This window comes from Sphaeramia orbicularis, chromosome 16 (genome assembly GCF_902148855.1).
Source record: "Sphaeramia orbicularis chromosome 16, fSphaOr1.1, whole genome shotgun sequence".
In the NCBI taxonomy this organism is placed as follows: domain Eukaryota; kingdom Metazoa; phylum Chordata; class Actinopteri; order Kurtiformes; family Apogonidae; genus Sphaeramia; species Sphaeramia orbicularis.
Window position 1 is genome coordinate 13,870,810 of NC_043972.1, and position 22,659 is coordinate 13,893,468.

General features: G+C 38.2%; 1 protein-coding gene across 1 annotated transcript in view; it reads left to right on the forward strand.

The window, feature by feature from the left end:
• The window catches only part of LOC115435299 (zinc finger protein 236-like), an 84,063-nt gene that overhangs the window by 54,001 nt on the left and 7,403 nt on the right, over nt 1-22,659 (forward strand). Inside the window, 8 exon segments of the mRNA XM_030157614.1 lie at nt 1,255-1,701; nt 3,731-3,876; nt 6,182-6,413; nt 8,476-8,667; nt 11,655-11,813; nt 15,544-15,701; nt 18,137-18,265; nt 20,553-20,744. Of these exon segments, the coding sequence (XP_030013474.1) occupies nt 1,255-1,701; nt 3,731-3,876; nt 6,182-6,413; nt 8,476-8,667; nt 11,655-11,813; nt 15,544-15,701; nt 18,137-18,265; nt 20,553-20,744 (1,655 nt within the window).

The window sequence follows — 22,659 nt, forward strand, 5'->3', positions numbered from 1 at the left end:
GAGATATAAATATTAATAAATGGTATTTCTTCCTACTCTTTTTCAGCTTAATGTATATGTTTATGTATGTATGTACTGTATATATATGTGTGAGGGGACTTGAAAAAGAACAGCTTTGACATGGTTTAAATCACATGGTTCTCAGTTTTACACAGATGGACTTAAAGTCTACGTGACTGGCTTCCGATGCTACGACGTGTTGAAAATGTCATGTGATCCAGTCACGGGGCCGTGACCATGGACCCCTAAGGGTTAAACGCCTTCAACAGTTTCAACAAAACAACTGTAAACAACTGTTCCGTCTTGGGTTTTTTTGGACTCAAATTTCCCATCTTTTATTAAGATGTCAAATCCTCATGAACAGAACATCTTACAGCTGTAGACATGTGTCCCAATACTTTTGTCCATCTAGTGTATTTTTGTCCAAATTGTCGTATCTGTGTGACTTTACTCTCCAAACACTGCTGCTTTATTTTGTGTCATTGACTTTAACCCTCCCTCCACTCCACGGCATCCATGCTACAACTCAGTCTCAGTTCTATCGAGCAGTATTTTCATAGCCTTCATCTTTCCCTCAACACCAAGAAAACCAAACGCATTATTTTTGAGCGGAAACATGATTCCACCACTGCCCCTAAAATCCTCTGTGCCAATGGCTCTGAACTGGAGTTTGTGACTTGCTATAAATACCTTGGTCTCTGGCTGGACTCATCCCTCTCCTTCACCACCCACATTAAGCACCTGCAGTCAAAAGTCAAAACTTGCTTGAGCTTTCTGTACCGGAATAAGACCTCTTTCACCCGTTCAGCCAAGCACACACTTCTTAAAACAAGAAAAGCACTCGGAGAGCGCAGACCTCCGCCAAGACAGATCCCCCCCTAAATCACCACCAAAATTTAATCATTTCTTCCTTGTGCCAGTATCAACATTTCCTGAAAATTTCATCAAAATCCATCCATAACTTTTTGAGTTATCCTGCTAACAAACAAACAAACAAACATGCAAACACACAAAGCAAAGCGATCACAATACCTCCTGGTGGAGGTAATGACCATCCTGCCCATATTTGATTATGGTGACACCATCTATAGGATGGCTTCTCATTCCACCCTCAGCATAAATACATAAAAATAATAAATAAACCTGAAAAAATATGTCTTAGTCAGTTCTGCTCTGATGCTAACAATAAATTGTTTATTATTGTAAAGACAGGTCGCCGTCATTGAACTCTTTTTTGTTTTTGTTTGTTTTCAGGGCAGAAACTGTTCAGCTGTCACATGTGCAACACCTCCTTCTCCACCAAAGGCAGTTTAAAGGTGCACATGCGCCTCCACACCGGCTCTAAACCCTTCAAATGTCCCTTCTGTGACCTCCGCTTCAGAACCTCTGGACACCGGAAAACGCACATCCAGTGTCACTTCCGGCCCAACAGCGACCGTAAATCCAAGCGGCCCGGCTCGTCTGCGGCTCAGGCCGGTCCAGGTCAGGATCCAGGTCAGGGGGCGGGACCGGCTGTGGCGCCAGGGCAGGGCCAGTCGGCGTCGGCGGCATCAGAGGGGCTTCAGCCCGTGGGTCTGTTACAAACGCCCAGCTCCGACTCCGGCATTTACCTACCGGCAAACCAAGTCCTGACCGGGTTGGACCAGAACCTGCTGCAGCCGGGGCTGGTGGGTCAAGCCATCCTGCCCGCCTCCATGTCAGGTAAGAAGCACAAAGCCACCAGAAAAGTCACACAGGGGGTAGTTTCAGATCAGCTGATGAGTGGCAGTAGACCAAATACAAACCCCAAGCCCACACACGGAATCACAACCAGAACCAGGATCAGGATCCGGACCAGAATCACAATCAGAATAGAATAGAATAGAACAGCCTTTATTGTCATTGTTTGTTCAGTGTGACTCCTGTCAGTTCAACAATATGAATAAAAACCAATATGTCAGAAAATAAAAATAGAGTGAATATAAAATTACAAAAAAAAAAATTAAATGTAAAATAAGAAAATAGAATATTACATTCAACAAAAAGTAAAATAAGCGTAGAACTAAAAGTAAAATAAAATAGAAATAGACATAAAATATGAATAGACACAATATTAATAGTAATATTAAAACAGTAATCAAACAAGGACGTAAATATATGTGTGTATATATATATATATATATATATATATATATATATATATATATATATATATATATATATATAGTAATAGTAGTATATACTGATGGCACCAGCTGTGTTTCCTGTGCTTTGTGTCCGATGTAGACGTAGAAGTTCATATTTGTTTGGTTTCACTGTAAACTTCAGTAGTAGTTGTAATAATATAATAAAACACACTTAACCTGCTACATATTTCTCCTGAAAAGCTTTGTAATAAATATTATTTTGGGCAAAAAATAAAAAATGATAATATTAGTAAAGTTACGGTAAAGTGCAGTAAAATAACCTTGAACACAGGCTGTAGAGGAGCAGAGTGTCATGACCCTCCATTAAAATGTACTGAGATCATCAAGTGGATGTGAGTCAGTGTGTTTGACCCACTGACCACAGACTCTGATCAACATCTGCGTCTGCCATCAGTGCTGATGAGAGCTGATGAGTAACACTCTGACAACGGCGCTTGTAACTGAAACACTAAAGCAGGGGTGACAAATATACAGCCCATGGGTGTGTGTGTGGATAGAATAGATAGATAGATAGATAGATAGATAGATAGATAGATAGATAGATAGATAGATAGATAGATAGATAGATAGATAGATAGATAGATAGATAGATAGATAGATAGATAGATAGATAGATAGATAGATAGATAGATAGATAGATAGATAGACTACCAGTCAAAAGTTTTAGAACACCCCAATTTTTCCAGTTTTGTATTGAAATTCAAGCAGCTCAAGTCCAATGAACAGCTTGAAATGGTACAAAGGTAAGCAGTGAACTGCCAGAAGTAAAAAAAAAAAAAAAAAAAAAAAAAAAAAAGGTAAGGTTAAATAAAACTGAAAAATAATGTACATTTCAGAATTATACAAAAAGGTGAACGAGAAATGGGTCAACAACTTAAAGCAGTTCTGCAGCAATGGAGGTTGATCAAGCCTCGAAAGTTGGTGCTACCAATTCCTCCTGGTGTCCCTACATTTGTGAATTCCTTCCAACCCCCTCTGTCTGCAGAAAAGTAGTGTTGGAACACACTTTGGCACCATACCGTTGGGAGCATTATTTGAACAGTATTGTACCGCAGAAAGTAGTGTGTTACTATAAAAATGGAAAAGAGGAAAAGGCAATTAACGACAGAAGAGAGACAGACCATCATAACACTGAAAAATGCAGGTCTGTCCTATAGAGGAATGTCCAAGAAAGTCCAGGTGTCAGTAAGTCCAGTTTCCTTCACCATCCAAAGGCACTCAGAAACTGGACTGGGAACTGCTGACAGGAAGAGGTCTGTCAGAGCCAAAGACACAACAGAATCAGAAGACAAGTTTATGACAGTCAACAGCTGGAGTGAGAGGAGACTGACAGGACAACAGCTTCAAGCACAGCTCAGTAGTGGTCGTAGTAAGCAAGTCTCAGTTTCAACTGTGAAGAGAGGACTTCCAGTTGCAGGCCGCAGTCCACTTATGTGACCCCCCCACCCCCACCCCCCCGTTCTGATGCTTTCATGTCCATCGTATTTCTGCGTCTGTTGAATTCAGTGTCAGATGTAAACCTGTATTCCATGTTTGTTGTGCAGCTGCTGGAGACCTGACGGTGTCTCTGTCGGATGGTTTAACCACGTTGGAGGGCATCCACCTGCAGCTGACCCCGGCCAACCTGGTCTGCCCCAACGTCCAGATCTCAGGCATCGACCCCAGCAACATCAACAACATCACACTACAGGTTCACAGCAGACTTTATCAATCACACCATGTACATTAGCATTAATGAACCTGGAGAACTGTCCCGCAGAAGAGAAGGCACACAGCAGAATATACACAGAAGAAAATATACACAGAAGAAAATACACAACATGTGCAAAAACTACATGTCGTTAACCTCATAGCTTCATCGTCTAAGGCAGTGGATCCAACCTTTTTTGTCTCGTGACCCCATTTTAACATCACACATTTCTGGCAACCCCAGACATTTTGCTAAAATTCATTTGTTTTTGATCATGTAATAGTTTGCTATACTATGTTACAAACTAGAAAAGCATGCGGAAAGCACAGACCTCCGCCAAGGCAGGTCACACACACACACACACCCGATCATCACCAAAATTTAATCATTTGTTCCTTGTGCCAGTATCAACATTTCCTGAAAATTTCATCAAAATCTGTCAGTAACTTTTTGAGTTATCTTGCTAACATTCAAACAAACAAACAAACAGACAAACCACGATGAAAACATAACCTCCTTGGCAGAGGTAATCCAGGTTAATGTTAGAGGACGTTTAGTCTGTGTAATGTATATTATTGTGGACGGAGGCAGTAAAGCCAGGTGGAGATTACTGCACAAAGGGAGAACTGGATTTTGTTTGGTCAACAAAATTAATGTTGAGAGAATTTTTATATTGTTGTATTTTTGCATAGTTTTTGTATGCTTTAGTGTATTTTTAGTGTATTTTAGTATGTTTTTGTATACTCTAGTGTATTTTAGTGTGTTTTTGTATACTTTAGAGTATTTTTAGTGTATTTTTGCATATTTTTGTATAGTTTAATGTATTTTTAGTGTATTTTTGTGTGTTTTTGTATACTTTAGTGTATTTTTAGTGTGTTTTAGTGAGTTTTTGGATATTTTAGTTTATTTTAGTGTATTTTTAGTGTTTTTGTATACTTTAGTGTATTTTTTGTGTATTTTTGCATATTTTTATATACTTTAGTGTATTTTTGCATATTTTTGTATACTTTAGTGTATTTTAGTGTATTTTTGCATATTCTTTGTATACTTTAGTGTATTTTTGCATATTTCTTGTCTACTTTAGTATATTTTTGCATATTTTTTGGATACTTTAGTGTATTTTTGCATATTTTTTAATACTTTCATGCAATACAATGATATTTATCCCATTGTACAAAACTATATTCTGACATTAGTCATTGTTGTTTTGTATGCCAGACCCCTGTTAGAAAAGAAACACCTGGATTCAACGTGTCCACAGCCTTTTGTCCATTTGTGTCTGACTTGGACAGTTATTCTATGAGGCTAACCACATGTGCAAGTATGTAGTTGTATATAGTTTATCACAGGGTCCACACACACAGCCCTGCTCTGCCTCTACATGCTGTCCTTTTAATCCCCATTATTTCATATATAAGCTGATGATAAACATTAAACTCTAACCGTCACTGTCCTGGGGTTCACATCGTTTGATCCAAACCCTTTCACTCAGATGTGTTGGTACAGAACAGCTGTGGAAGATTTACACATAACTAGTTTAAAAGTGTCTTTGTTTTAATAAAAATGGTTCTAGTTTGTGCCATAAGAGATCATTTCACTGATAAATACTTTCGTACCGGTGTTTAGTCATAAAGATGGTGTTTTCACAGACAGATGTTCAGTCTGCTGTTTTTCATTGTTCAGATTTAGTCATGTATCCACTTTATATGTCGGGCTGTGTATTGGCAAGAATCTGGCAATATGATACAAATCACAATACTAAGATCACAATACGATATATCACGATCTATCATGATACTGTTAAAAAGGCAAATTTTTATTGGTTTTGTTTCTTTCTTAAAGATTATTTCCTGGAAGAATGGAATTATACCAGAAATATGTACAAATACTGAGCACATTTTTATTTGATCCCAACAGGATCTAATGTTATATCACAAAACGTTCCTGTGTTTAAACTGAAATTCTGTTTTACAGACATTACAGTTTAAGATCCTGTTCAAATGTTCATATTCTATTAGTTCAGAACTTACATCAGAACAGTATTTTAGTTCAATCCCAACAAAGGAACTAACAATATTTAATAAAACAGTGTTAAATAATAATAAATAAAATATAAACAAAAAAGAAAAACAAAAATGAACCTCCACAATATCTGCATTTGAATAAATACCTAAAAATATCAATACAGTACTTTTTAATATCAATACAGTATTGTGAAATGAAATATCGCGATATATTGCAGAACCGATATTTTGTTACATCCCTATTTATATGTGACCTCCTGTGCTGATCTGTCCTCTTTCAGATCGATCACACCCTTCTCCAACAGACCCTCCAGCAGGGCGGCCTCCTCTCTCAGCCCCTCAACGTCGACGCCGGCCTGGTTTCCCACTCCAGCGGCCAGCTGATGTCCGGCGCCGACCCCTCGGTGTCTGCTAACGTGGTCATTCACCCCCTGACCAGCCTGGCCCTGCAGCCCTCCACCATCGCTCCTGCTCAGGTCACCATGGCCGGCCTCTCAGAGCCGGATCCTGCAGGTGGGTGTGAACCAAAACCTCTGCAACAGCTCAAACTCATACAGCCCGTTTTGATCTGAAATAGAACGAAACAGTAAAAGAATAGCAAAATAACCAATAAGTAATCACAACTCCAAGGCCCAATCCCAATTCACCCCTTAGCCCCGCCCCATTTAAACCCAGTTTTAAGGGGCAGTGGTGTAAACATTCCTCTCTGAAATGGTCCAACCCTTCCAGACCTGTTACATCATCATCAGTCATTGATGACGCTGAAAACAGATGTTATAACTAGGGCTGTAAGAAAATATCGGTTCTGCAATATATTGCAATATTTCATTTCACAATACTGTATTGATATTAAAAAGTGCTGTATCTATATTTTTAGGTATTTATTCAAATGCAGGTGGAGGTTCATTTTTGTTTTTTTGTTTTTCTTTTTTATTTATTATTCTTTAACACTCTTTTATTAAATAATGTTCGTTCCTTTGTTGGGATTGAACTAAAATACAGTTCTGATGTTAGTTCTGAACTAATAGAATATGAACATTTGAACAGGATCTGAAACTGTAACGTCTGTAAAACAGAATTTCAGTTTAAACACAGGAACATTTTGTGATATAACATTAGATCCTGTTGTGATCAAATAAAAATGTGTTTAGTATTTGTGCAGACTTCTGCTGTAATTCAATTCTTCAAGGAAATAATCTTTTTAAAAAAAAGAAACAAGCGAAAAAAATGCCTTTTTAACTGTATCATGCTATATCGTGATATATCGTATTGTGATCCTAGTATTGGGATTTGTATCGTATCACCAGATTCTTGCCGATACACAGCCCTAGTTCTAACTTTGTGACAGAATTCTCCATGTGGTCAGCAGCTGGAACCGTCTCTGTTCCATGGGCTTTGGACATCTGTTTACGTCTATCAACAACAAACCGCAGAAATACGAGCTATAACACATTGAAACGGCATTAAACGGTCGATCAAATGACTAAGTTGTTTACAAAGAAAATCCATACATTGGGTCAAAACACGGCATTTGAAATCTCTCTGACGGAACATTTTAGAGACAATTTGACAGATTAGTGTTGCTAAATTACCCACATTTTTACTTTTAAATTCATTTTTGCTTTAGTTGGACCATCAGGGATTATCCAAAACAAGGAGCCACTTTACATTGAAATAAATGCTGGAATGGCAATCAGTTAAATTTCACTCTCTGATGGGACATTACTGTGTTTTGACCCACATTTGTGTGTTTCTTTGGTCACTGCTGCACTTTTTTGCTGTGTTTACCTCCAGCTGACCGATGATTTGAACTGAATTATGGGAAATTTCTCCTACCCCTCTGTTCATAGTGTGGTCCTGGAAAATCTCCGTTTCGTGGGTCAAACAGCCCTTCCCCTCCGTCTAGTTGAGAATCGGGACAACACTACCCCTTCACATGTACACGCAAAACAGAGGGGGAGGGGCCAAGGGGTGAATTGAGATTCAGCCCTAATGTTTCTCTTTGTTTTAGTGCAAAAACATAGCATTAAATTATGAAAATATTTACATTTACAAACTCTCCAAGTAAATAAGACGTGAATAACCTGAAAAAAAAGAAATTTCTTAAGGAAAATCAGTGCAATTTTAACAGTATTCTGATCCATCTTATCATTTACATGTTCACTACAGATCAGATCTACAGACACAAAACATGTAATAACAGGCAGAATATTGGTACAATTTAGACATTTCAGGTTCATATTTGTTCAGATTAGTCACATTTTACTGTTAAAGGGTAGTTTGTAGATGTAAATATTTTCACAATTTAATGTTATTTTTTCGCACTAAAATGAGAACAATTAGGAGTCATTATTTCTGGGTTATTATGTTATTATTAGAAATAGTAGAAACTGAAGTAAAACCAGTGTCTGTTAACACCTCAAGTGTCATTTTTGCTCTTTTTAAATTGGTCCCATGGGCCAAACTGGAACCTTTAGTGGGCAGGTTTTGCCGTATATTTGACCCCCCTGCTCTAGAAGGACCGCCTCCGTCATGAACTGGATGACTGGTTTGTGTTTCTCTGTGGCTGATCCAGGTTCTCAGGACCTAAGCCACGTCATGGGCAGCTCCGGCCTGGTGTCCGCAGGAAGCAACGGCCAAGAAATCACCTTCACCATCAATAATTCCAGCCTGACACAAGCTCTGGCCCAAGTCCAGGCCCAGGCGTCTGCAGCCGGTTCCAACAGTGTAGCAGGGAACCCCCAGGAGATCACACTCACCATATCAGGTAGAAGCCATACAGAGCACACAGAAGACATATGAGATATACAAAAGATATGGAGATATACAGAAGATATATACAGAAGATATATATACAAATATACAGAACCCATACAGAGCACACAGACGACATATGGAGATATACAAAAGATATGGAGATATACAGAAGATATATAGACATCCAGAACCCATACAGAGCACACAGAAGATATGGAGATACACAGAAAAAAACATGGATATATACAAAAAACATGCAGATATACAGAAAACATTTAAATATACAGAAGACATACAGATATACAGATAACACTCAAATACACAAAAACATACAAATACACAGAAAACATGCAAATACACAGAAAACATACAAATACACAGAAACATACAAATACACAGAAAACATACAAATACACAGAAACATACGAATGCACAGAAAACATGTAAATACACAGAAAACATACAAATACACAAAAACATACAAATACACAGAAAACATGTAAATACACAGAAAACATACAAATACACAAAAACATTCAAATACACAGAAAACATACAAGTACACAGAAAACATACAAATAGACAGAAACATGTAAATACACAAAAACATACAAATACACAGAAAACATACAAATACACAAAAACATACAAGTACACAGAAAACATACAAATAGACAGAAACATGTAAATACACAAAAACATACAAATACACAGAAAACATGTAAATACGCAGAAAACATGTAAATACACAGAAAACATGCAAATACACAGAAAACATGTAAATACACAGAAAACATACAAATACACAGATGCATATATCCAACAAGTACTGGACTGGATGAAAAAAAAACATAAGGTAAGATAAGATAAAGTAAGATAAAATAGGATAAGGTAAAATAAGATAAGACAAGATCAAATAAAATAAGACAAGGTAAAATAAGATAATGTAAGGTAAGATAAGGTAAAATAAGATGAGACAAGGTAAGGTAAGATAAGATAAGATAAGGTAAAATAAGATTAGGTAAGGTAAAATAAGATAAGGTAAGGTAAGATAAAATAAGATAAAATAAGATAAGGCAATATATGCATATAGATATGCACAAGCTAGGCATTTGTGATTGAATGGAAAACCCCCCCTTAAACACATCTGTTTGTACCACATGCAGTAAACATGGGTAAAGTTCAGCACACATGTACGATAGAAAAGAGACTAATGATGATGCAAAAACACTGTTAACACACGTGAAATCAAACCGTCCTCATGGATCGGACTCACATTTATTGGTTCACTCCGTCTGGACAGTAAACACACACATCATAATAACTCAGCGCCTTCACTTTCATTGAAGAAATTCGATAAATGCAGGTTCTGAACAGATGGACTTTATTGACGTGGTAAATGTGGACTCATCATCCCTGGACGTCTGCTGTGAATCAAACACCTGGAAAAGACGAGTCTGTAATAAAACCAGGAGTGAGACTGATGCACTGAGCTGACATCTAAACCCTTTAGCTTTATTGCTTTTTTCTTTAAAGCAGTATTTTTTTTGGAAATTACTGAAAGTTTGTACAGTTGCTTCAGTTACGGTTGAGTTTCTGACGATAGAAAAAGAAAACAGACTTCAACCCTTTAAAGACCACCGTCTCTCCAGTGCCACGTTTGGAGAAACACTAGTAGGTTTTCCATTGGACATCCGTGCAAAACTTTACCGATATTTACTAAATGTCGAAAAAACAGAACTGTGTGATGTTGTTTTTTCCATTAAATCACAAATGTGATGATTTATTTATTATTGGGAGATGACACAAGAAGTCATTCTGTTAAACATGGTGTTGATTTACAGATATATTTATTATTATTATATATTACCCCTCTATCTCCTACTATATTTAAGATAAGGTAAGGTAAGATGAGAGAAGTTAAGGCAATTTAAGATAAGGTAATTTAAGATAAGATAAGGTAATTTAAGATAAGTTAAGGTGATTTACGATAAGGTGATTTAAGAAATATAAGGTAAGGTGAGATAAGATAAGGTAATTTAAGATACGACAAATGCGATGATTAAAGGCGGACGTTTGGGTCTTTAAGGGTTAAAGGTGGACGTTTGGGTCTTTAAGGGGTAAAGGTGGACGTTTGGGTCTGTAAGGGTTAAAGGTGGACGTTTGGATCTTTATGGGTTAAAGGTGAACGTTTGGGTCTTTATGGGTTAAAGGTGGATGTTTGGGTCTTTAAGGGTTAAAGGTGGACGTTTGGGTCTTTATGGGTTAAGGGTGGACGTTTGGGTCTTTAAGGGTTAAAGGTGGATGCTTGGGTCTTTAAGGGTCAAAGGAGGACGTTTGGGTCTTTAAGGGTTAAAGGAGGACGTTTTGGTTTTTAAGGGTCAAAGGTGGACGTTTGGGTCTTTATGGGTTAAAGGTGGATGTTTGGGTCTTTGTGGGTTAAAGGTGGACGTTTTGGTTTTTAAGGGTTAAAGGTGGACGTTTGAGTCTTTAAGGGTTAAAGGTAGATGTTTGGGTCTTTAAGGGTTAAAGGTGGATGTTTGGGTCTTTATGGGTTAAAGGTGGATGTTTGGGTCTTTAAGGGTTAAAGGTGGACGTTTGGGTCTTTATGGGTTAAGGGTGGATGTTTGGGTCTTTAAGGGTTAAAGGAGGACGTTTGGGTCTTTAAGGGTTAAAGGTGGATGTTTGGGTCTTTAAGGGTTGAAGGTGGACGTTTGGGTCTTTAAAGGTTAAAGGAGGACGTGTGGGTCTTCAAGGGTTAAAGGTGGATGTTTGGGTCTTTGTGGGTTGAAGGTGGAGGTTTGGGTCTTTAAGGGTTAAAGGTGGACGTTTGGGTCTTTAAGGGTTAAAGGTGGACGTTTGGGTCTTTAAGGGTTAAAGGAGGACGTTTGGTCTTTAAGGGTTAAACAAGACAATTAAAGACCAGTGGAAATGTGACAAATACTTGGTGTTTTGAATTCTGAACTGACTTTGCTGTCTCCACCCCCGTCCCCCCAGGTCAGGATCTTCTGCCCCAGCATAATAACCCCAGCGGTGCAGAGATGAATGGCAGCATCCGTCTGGCGTCGCCGCTCAATAATCAGCCCACCAGCGCCACCCTGACCATCACTAACGACCACCTCCTACCTCAGAGCCCTGCCAACACCGGGATGGCAGGTGAGGAGGACCTGGTAGTTCCTACAGGTGTGGACAGAATGTTAACGAAGAAAACTGTGGGGTGCAGCTGTAGAAATGGTGTGCACAGATAATTGAAGGTATGAACATCCTCTGTGATGGGATGGAGAGTGTGAGCGCTGAAGCAGCAGCAGAACCAGAGCAGCTTTCACACCATGTGGTGAAAAGAAGGCGTGAATGGAAAACTGGTCCAGGTCTGTGTGAGCTGCAGTGCCAGCGGAGCGTCCATTATGACACTGCCAGCGTCAGGTGGCATCTGTCCAGCTCTGCTCATATGTATCTACGTTTAATTCACCGCAGTTTTATCCAGCTGAACCAGAACAGAACATCAGCTGAAGATAATAACTGTATTAAAGACAGTTTATAACTATTATTACCATTATACTAAACTACTGTATACTATTAAAATTATTATTATAGAACAACCAAACAGATCCATCAGAGCAGGGACATGACAATAGAACAGATAAGGTAAGGTAAGATAAGGCAATTTAAGATAAGATCAGGTAATTTCAGATAGGGTAAGGTAATTTCAGATAAGGTAAGGTGATTTAAGATAAGATAGTTTAAGATAAGGTGAGGTAATTTAAGATAAGGTAATTCAAGATAAGATAAAGTAATTTAAGGTAAGATAAGGTGATTTAAGATGAGATAAGGTCATTTAAGACAAGATAAGGTAATTTAAGATAAGGTATTTGAAGGTTAGATAAGATGATTTAAGATGAGATAAGGTGATTTAAGTTAAGATAAGGTCATTTAAGATAAGATAAAGTCATTTAAAATAAGATGAGGTAAGGTAATTGAGGATAAAATTATTTAAGATAAGGTCATTTCAGATAAGATAGGATAAGGTGATTTAAGATAAGATAAGGTCATTTAAAACAAGGTAAGGTAATTTAAGATAAGGTGATTTAAGATAAGATAATGTCATTTAAAATAAGGTCATTTAAGATAAGATAGGATAAGGTGATTTAAGATAAGATAAGGTCATTTAAAATAAGGTAATTTAAGATAAGAAAAGGTCATTTAAGATAAGATAGGATAAGCTGATTTAAGATAAGGTAATTTAAGATAAGATAAGGTCATTTAAAATAAGGTCATTTAAGATAAGATAACAGGGTTCCTGCAGGGTCTGAAAGAGAAAATCAATATTGATATAAATTCAGTCCAAACCATCTGTGAGTCATTTTAGAAACAAAGATAATAATTGAACCCAAACAAACCAATGCACTGACATTTATCCCATAATATAAAACTATATTCTGACATTAGTCATTATTGTTTTGGATCCCAGACCCTGTTAGAAAAGAAACACCTGAATTCAACGTGTCCACATACTTTCGGACACATAGTGAACGTGTGGAATAATGTTCAAAAGAGTAAAAGGGTTTGTGTGTGTCAGCTGTTGGTTCTGGTTCTAATGGAATCCATAGAACTGCGTGAACGTCTCCTCATGTGCACGTGCAGAGCCTTTAAATCAGGCTGGAAGGAGAAGGAAACCACATCCTGCTGTGTCGTCGGCATTCTCTGCAGAAACGGCTCTGCTACAGAATGAATATTTAATGTGTGAATATTTAGTATTTAAAGTGGTCGTGGAACTCCAGTGCATCGTATACGTCTGAATTCCTCGACTATGTGTGATTTATTGTCCATCAGTGACAGCAGACGTCGACTGGATTCAAAGTAATGCGCCGAAGTGAACATATATGTTTTGGCAGCGATGGCGTCGTGTTTGTGGACGCTCCCGTCACTCGGAGCTTCATCAGATTTCCAGTCTCATCTCTCACTCTTAATTATCCTCCACTCTCAGCTCAAGTGGAAAACGTTCCCACTGCTACGTTCAGCGACCGATGAGCAGCATGAGGCCTGAATGGGCCTTTTATTAGCACTGACGCTGCCTTCAGGCGCTGTGGGAATTATGGTAAACACTAGTTAGGAACTCGAAAACTCCACATGAACGCCCCCTCACGTCGTATTTTCCACTGGAGAACTGGGAAAACATTATGATCTACAAGCTGCAGAGATGAAAATAACCTTTGACCTTTGACCTTTTCAACATGGAGGATAGAAAAGAGGGATTCAAAGATAAGCACTGGTTTTATTTACGTTCTGCTGCTGTTAGCTGAGGATGGAGCACATTTATAATATATACAATTAGCAAAAAAAAATGCTGTATCAGATGAATTAACACGTCCAAAACTGTTTTACCCAAGTAGCAGGTCATGATAAATTATGTGGCAGCTATTTTTCATTTCGCTACAACAACAAAAGCACTTGAACACAACACACTCACAATTTTGATTTCATTTTTTTTAATTGAATTGAATTGAAAATTTATTGTTTTTATTCATTTTCTAGCATATTTTATTACTTTTTCTTCAATTTTGTTCAGTTTGTGGCTTATTTTCTTCATCTTACTTATTATTTTGTTGAATTATTCAATTTTGTTGCTAATTTTATTCTTTTTTTATTTACATTTTAGTACATTTTTTTGCTTAATTTTTTTCCACGTCACTTAAGAGAAAATTTTTTTGTTTTTGTTCATTTTGTGTAACATTTATAAACCCCCCCAAAAAATTACCAAAAAATGCTTTAGCAGATGAAGTAACACATCCAAAATCTTTTTAATCAAGAGGCAGGTCACCATAAATTGTGTGGCACCTATTTTCATTTTGCTACAGCAACAAAAGGACTTGACCACAACACGCTCACAATTTCAAATTCTTTTTTTAATTGACTTGAATTGAATGGTTTTATTAACGTTTTGCTGCTGTTAGTTGATGATTCTGCACATTTATAGCATACACAATTTGCTAAAATTAATTGTTTTTGTTCATTTTCTTGCATATTTTATTATTTTTGTTAAATTTTTGTTCGGTTTGTAGCTTCTGTTCTTCATCTTATTTTGTTGAATTTTTCAATATTGTTCATTTTGTTGCTAATTTTATTCTTTTTTTGTTTACATTTTAGTCAGTTTTTTCCACATTACTTAGGGTTTTGTAAATTTTTTATTTGTTTTTGTTCATTTTCTTGCACATTTTTTAAAATTCAGTTTTCTTCAGTTTGTGCCTTATTTTCTTCATCTTACTTATTATTTTGTTGAATTATTCATTTGTGTTCATTTTGTTGCTAATTTTATTCTTTTTGTGTTTACATTTTAGTACCGTTTTTCCACATTACCTAGGATTTTGTACATCTTTTATTTGTTTTTGTTCATTTTATGTATTCTTTAACATATAGAAACTGTGTCCATAAGTTCTACTGGTGGATCAGTGTTGTAGAAGAAAAAAAATTACAAAAAAACAAAATGCTGTAGTGTCCAAAACTGCTTTACCCAAATAGCACCAGAGTCATCATCAGTTGTGTGGCAGCGTTTTTTTCATTTCACTATGACAACAAAAGCACTTGAACACAACACACTTGTAATTTCAAATTCACAAGTGGAAAGGATCATTTTCCCGACAGCACCTGAAGGCATCATTAAAGATCAGCTGGTGGGATTCACTGATGAGCAAAGTAATGATCATGTGATGAATATTTTTAGCCACAGAGTTAATAGATAGAAGTCAGTTAAACAAAGGTCATGGTGTACATTAATGACCATCTTATGGTCGTGTTGCCGTAGAAACGGATCCGTCTGGTTCCATTAACCCCAGTGTTGATCTACTGCAGCTGCTCAGAGGTTTTTAAACCGTCACCGTGTCTCCCACAGTCACCAGTCTACCATCCAGCACGGCGCTGTCCCATTCTGCAGCATCCCAGAGCCTGGTGATGTCACCGGGGGGCGTGGCCAGTGACGGCAGCGTGACGCTAACGTTGGCAGATGCTCAGGGCATGTTAGACGGTGTCACGCTTAACCTCAACGCTCAGGTAAAAGCTACACGACACACGTTATTTTATAGAAGTTATGTGTAAAGTGGACATCAGTGGTATATTTTGTACATTTTTAATTTTATCTGTATTATTTTACACCCGCCTGACCATGGGGGCGGGGTCTATAGACAAACCAGGAAGTGAGTCTGTCTTAGATTTTTGTCCAACTGATTTCTCTAAGACTATTAATCGGATTCTTTTCAAATTTAACACATATTTTTTCCCGCAAGAAGAGGCGCAGGCACAGTTTAATGCAGTGGTTCTTAACCTGGGTTCGATCGAACCCTAGGGGTTCGGTGAGTCAGTCTCAGGGGTTCGGCGGAGGTCAAGACACACACTCGACTCATTAGTCGGGTGTGTGTGTCGGGCTAGGTCTGTGTTAACAAACGGCTTCGGAGACTCTTTCTCTGATTGACATCCAATATACGCGGTGTATTGTTGTTGCTTATAGCACTACAACACATCCGGAAGTGTTTATAATCTCTTCCACTCGTCTGACGATGAATTATTTGAGTATTTTCCACATTGTTGTTATGACTTTTGCTACTTCCTGTTAACCACGGAGGCAGCCATGTGTGGCATTTGTTTACATTTTTCGGTCACCGCATTGGTCAGTTACAATCATGTGACGACCGACGCACCGTGGCGGATGGAGAAATCGTATTACACTAAAGCCGAGCTAGTGCCATAATAAAACAACGATCACAAAATACTGAAGGAGTATAACGAGAACTTTTTTTTTATACACTACATGCAATTATCTTTTTTTATGTCAAAATTGCGTGGTTCGGAAAGTTCGGAGCGAGATGAAATGAAAACCAGGTTAACCTGACAGCCTACACATACAGGGGTTGGACAAAATAATGGAAACACCTTAAAAAATCAACAAAATATAATTTAATATGGTGTAGGTCCGCCTTTTGCGGCAATTACAGCCTCAATTCTCCGAGGTATTGATTCATACAACTTGTGAATTGTTTCCAAAGGAATTTTAAGCCATTCTTCAGTTAGAATACCCGCCAACTCTTTTAGAGACGATGGCGGTGGAAATCGACGTCTTACTTGAATCTCTAAAACTGACCATAAATGCTCAATAATGTTGAGGTCTGAGGACTGTGCCGGCCATACGAGATGCTCAACTTCATTAGAATGTTCCTCATGCCATTCTTTAACAATTCTAGCTGTATGGATTGGGGCATTATCATCTTGAGGTGAAGGTGTTTCCATTATTTTGTCCAACCCCTGTACATATACACGACAGCAGAAGTCACACTGATTTGCAGTAAATATTCATTATTATTGTAGCCTGATGGAAATTAGGTGATGGGTGTGTGTTAAAATGTTAAAAATGATAAATAGCATAAGTACAATAAGTTCATTATTGGAACACATAAGGTTACAAATTAAAACCATTTCAGTGTGGTTGTACTAAAAAAGGTCATGTCTTTGTGAAAAGGTATGTAATTTGTTGTAAGTTCATGCACTGTATTGGTTTTGTTCTTTGAGCACAGTGATGTTAATGCACGGTTTATTTTGTGCACCAGTAAAACATATGCCGGTGTCTTGAATTTGAAAAAAATCATATTGTATTTTTTAATAAAGAAGGGTTCGGTGAATGCGCATATGAAACCGGTGGGGTTCAGTACCTCCAACAAGGTTAAGAACCACTGGTTTAATGGCTGCATTTAAATTTTGGGATTTTTAAAAAATTTTTAACTGACTGATTTCTCAAAGACTATTCACCCAATTTGTCAAAGTGCAGTCAGACTGAAAGTTAAGACTTGGACAGAATAGGGTTTGTCCTGTTTTGACTGAACTACCCAAAAAGGACAGGCATTTAGTTTAATCTAGTTTTTTACAATTATCTTTCTTTTTTTTTGTCACTTAAATTTTTATTATAACAAGAAAAAAAAGAATACAAATGAGAAAAATGCACTCAGGTAGCCACAGTCACTCTATTGATTTTGTATAAATATTGTCCATTTTTTTTATCCACTTGCCATCTCAGTCTGTAGGTTCATTTTTCCATTTTTAAGTATTTCTTCTGTGGTGTTTATCCTCTGATCCTTGGATGAAATGGTTTCTTTCCCCCAGTTCCTTCTTAAAGTTTTTTTTGCAGCTATTAACAGTATTTTAACTAAATATTCATCCTTTTTAGGAATTGGGTTGAGATCTAATTGGTCTGAATTTGGAACCTGAATTAAAATGATTTTTACCCCATTGATTGATAATATCTTCAGTGTAATTTTTGCATTTCATTAATTCATCCTACGGCCTGGATTGGACCCTTTGGTGGTCCTGATTTGGCCCCCGGGCTGCATGTTTGACACCTGTGTGTTAAAGGGTTAATCCATGTAAATATGAGCTTCAGTAATAGACAGGTTCTGTATTCGTGTTGGGTCAGGTCTGATGGTTCCGTCTTCCGTCCTCAGGGTCAGACGTTTCCCGCGGTGCTGAATGAATCTACGTTGCCAGGACAACCAGCCAACTCAGGCCAGCAGGTCATACTGGTCAGCCATCACTCCCAGTCCACCAACGGAGCATCGGACACTGGATTTAACGTAAGTGGGTTTGACTTTGTCCGAGAGAAGAACCATCACACGGAGACGGGATTAGACGACCCACGATGAAACTGAAACAGATGATCCACATGTTTTTAAATCACTGATGGTTAGAGCAGGAGCTGCTGTGTCGTTGTCTTCGTTAGCAATTAATTCAAACATATTCTCCGACAAAACTACTGGTCGGATTCATTTCATATTTTATCTGTTTCTTCTTTGGGACAATTTCTCCAAAGTTTATTCAGAGTTTTGAGAAATTTTGATTTTCACATTTTTGACAAGTGTTTCTTTCCTTCTAATGGTTCATATTTTGACGGTTTATAACATGTAAATGGTTCCAGATATCAATATAATTACTATTGATCACTGATAGAAGTCATATATGGACTTTCATTTAGGTCCATGACCTTTGACCTTGAGTGACTTTGAAGGATAAAATTCAAATCTATGTCTACATTTCAACAATCTTCTCTGAAACTGCTCTTCAGATTCATTTCAAGTTTTATCTATATCTTCTCTGGGACACTAGTCTCTTTTCCATGGGGTATTTGTGCAAAACTTTACCCATATTTACTAAATGTCAAAAAAAAAAAGTGCGTAATGTCGGTTTTTCCTTTAAATCTCAAATGCGATGATTTGTTTATTTATTATCGTGAGATGTCACAAGTCATTCCATAAACATGGTGACGAACGTAAATATGATGTTGATTTACAGATATATTCATTATTATTCCATATGACCCCTCTATCTCCTACTAAATTCTAAAATGATTGGGTTTCCTGGTGTGTCCACACATACTGACACGCTTCTTTTAAAACTCTTCTTCTCTTGTTGTAATGTCCGTCAACATCTGTTTTTTTTTTTTTTTTTAATTCCTGTGACTAGTTGCGCTAAAAGGTCTTTCCATTGCAGTTTTGCGTGATATACCAATTTTGCTATGCCTGAAAAACCACCTCTTGCAAGAACAAAAATAGGACCAATGGCCCTGTAGCTTACTGGCCAAATTAAAAGCTTTGGGAAATGTATCCAGATGCCATTTATTATCACCCAGTAATGTGTATTTATTATAATACAGAAATAGCCCATGTTTTGGTCATATTCCAATCAGATCTGTAAAAAATTCAAATTCCAACTTGATATCATTGATACTTACTGATTTATTGGATCAATCCACTTCCTATCTGTTATAATGGGAACATTTTTCAAAGTCACACCAAATCCAGAATGAGATCCGGATTGAAATAATGTCAATACCTTGTGTTGACATCATCATAAAGAAGCTGTATACCAAGTTTGAAGTCAGTCAGAACTGTAGTTTGGGAGGAAAAGACGATTGAATTTTTTCCCCATAAGAGCCCATGTTAAATTTTCCGTAAGTTCCGGATCCAGAAGAAGATCCTGATCAGCATGTGGCCATTATGTTTTCGTCATCTCCCCATCAGGGCTGGACTGTAGAAATTTACACTGGATATCATTTATATTTACGGAGTTATTGCATCGATCCACTTCCTATCTCTTATAATGGGGGAATTTTTCGCACCAAAAGTCGCACCAAATCCAGAATCAGATCCGGATCCAAATAAGTTCACTAACTTTCGTTGACATCATCATAAAGAAGCTGTGTACCAAGTTTGAAGTCAATGGGACTTGTAGTTTCGGAGAAGAAGACGATTGAAATTTTTGTAACTGACGATAGACAACGACGACGGATGCCGCATGACGACAATAGCTTACGGCCTGTCGGCCGGTAAGCTAAAAACTTTTCATCGAAAAATGAGAGTTTTTGCAAAATTGTCATTTTTCCATTTGGTAAATTTTTATGGGCAAGTTATATTCATGCAATTTGTGGATTAATGGAAAAGAGACTAATGTCTATAAAATTTCAGAAATTTAGATTTTTGAATTTTTGGCAAATTTTCTAAATATTATAAATGTTCCTTTCCTGCTGCTGGTCCATATGTTAATGGTTTAGAACATGTAAATGGTTCCAGATATCAGTCTAGTTCCTATGGATCACTGATAGAAGTCAAATATGGACTGTGATTGGATGAGTTGAGTTCTCCTCTGGCGAAAGTCCCACCCACTTCTATTGTTAGATTGATGTGCATCCAGACCACAGGACTGGAACATAGAACAGAACCAGAACAACCTCCCACATTCAACTGGTTCTGATCCACACAGAACAGACACTGACGTACAGAGACACCGGTTCTGTTTTTACAGTTGTCGTATAGACGCAGGTGTTTGTGTTGACTTTAAATGTGTTGTTTTGTTTGTGTGTCTCAGATTGACGACGGCCATAAGGCTGATAAAGACGGTCCGGTGGAGACGGACACCCGGAACCAGTGCTACTACTGTAACCAGGTCTGCCAGAACGCAAACACTCTGCGCCGACACTGTCGACAAGCCCACGGCAAAGACCGCTGTCATGTCTGCAGCCTCTGCAACAAAGCCTTTAAACGAGCAACGCACCTGAAGGTGAGGTCACAGCGGACGTAGAGGAGGCGGAGCTTATACTGGAGGTCACAGCGGATGTAGAGAAGGTGGAGCTTATACTGGAGGTCACAGCGGATGTAGAGGAGGCGGAGCTTATACTGGAGGTTACAGCGGACGTAGAGGAGGCAGAGCTTATACTGGAGGGGAGGTCACAGAAGATGTAGAGGAGGTGGAGCTTATACTGGAGGTCACAGCGGACGTAGAGGAGGTGGAGCTTATACTGGAGGTCACAGCGGATGTAGAGGAGGTGGAGCTTATACTGGAGGTCACAGCGGGCGTAGAGGAGGTGGAGCTTATACTGGAGGTCACAGAGGACGTAGAGGAGGTGGAGCTTATACTGGAGGTCACAGCGGACATAGAGGAGGCGGAGCTTATACTGGAGGTCACAGCGGACGTAGAGGAGGTGGAGCTTATACTGGAGGTCACAGCGGATGTAGAGGAGGCGGAGCTTATACTGGAGGTTATAGCAGACGTAGAGGAGGCAGAGCTTATACTGGAGGGGAGGTCACAGAAGATGTAGAGGAGGTGGAGCTTATACTGGAGGTCACAGCAGACGTAGAGGAGGTGGAGCTTATACTGGAGGTCACAGAGGACGTAGAGGAGGTGGAGCTTATACTGGAGGTCACAGCGGACATAGAGGAGGCGGAGCTTATACTGGAGGTCACAGCGGACGTAGAGGAGGCAGAGCTTATACTGGAGGGGAGGTCACAGAAGACGTAGAGGAGGTGGAGCTTATAGTGGAGGTCACAGCAGATGTAGAGGAGGTGGAGCTTATACTGGAGGGGAGGTCACAGCAGACGTATAGGAGGCGGAGCTTATACTGGGGGTCACAGCGGACGTAGAGGAGGCGGTGCTTATGCTGGAGGGGAGGTCACAGCAGATGTGGAGGAGGTGGAGCTAATACTGGAGGGGAGATCACAGCAGACGTAGAGGAGGTGGAGCTTATACTGGAGTACAAAACATGAAAGAAATTAAATGGTTAAGGAACACTTTAAACCAGGGACGTCAAATTAAGTTTAATTCAGGAGCCACATTCAGACCAGTTTGATCTCAAGTGGGTCAGAACAGTAAAATCATGACATAAAAGCCAATAAATAATGACAACTACAAATTTTTGTCTTTGTTATAGTGCTAAAAACCTCATTAAATTATGAAAATATCCACTTTTATAAACTATCCAAACAAACAAGATGTGAATAACCTGAAAAAAAGTGAAATTCCTTAAGAAAAATAAGTGCAATATTAAAAATATTATTCCTCAACTTATCATTTCTACATGTGTATTATGGATCAGATCTACAAAGACACTAAACAGAGGAACAGGCAGAAAATAGTTAAAATTATGCTTAATTTTCTTTAGACATTTCGGGTTGTTCGTATTTGTTCAGGTTATTCACATTTTATTATTATAGGATAGTTTGGAAATGTAAATATTTCCAAAATTTAATGTTATTTTTTGCACTAAAACAAAGACAAAAAATTTAAAGTTGTCATGATTTGTAGGCATAATGTAATAATATTTTTTCACATCAAAGCAAGAAGAAAATCTGGAATCATTCTTTTTTGTCGGTTATTCTGCTGTTATTATTTGACTGTAGATCATATCGGTCTGTATTTGGAACCGGAACTAAAATGAGTTTTTGAATTTTTACACTTTGTAAATTCATCCCAGGGGTCACCATGTTTGAGACCCCTGATTTGGCTGCAGTGTGAACGTAGCCTTAGCTGTAGTGAGTGTAATTTTAAACCGAAGTGTTGTTTTTATTTCTAATCTAACATTATGATCCAGACTGGATGCAGGGGTCAGGCTCTGTTCGTCTTTCCCATGACTCCACACCAATCAGAGGTCAGACTGAGGCAGGTGACAAACACACCAACCGTCAGTCGTATTTTTGAC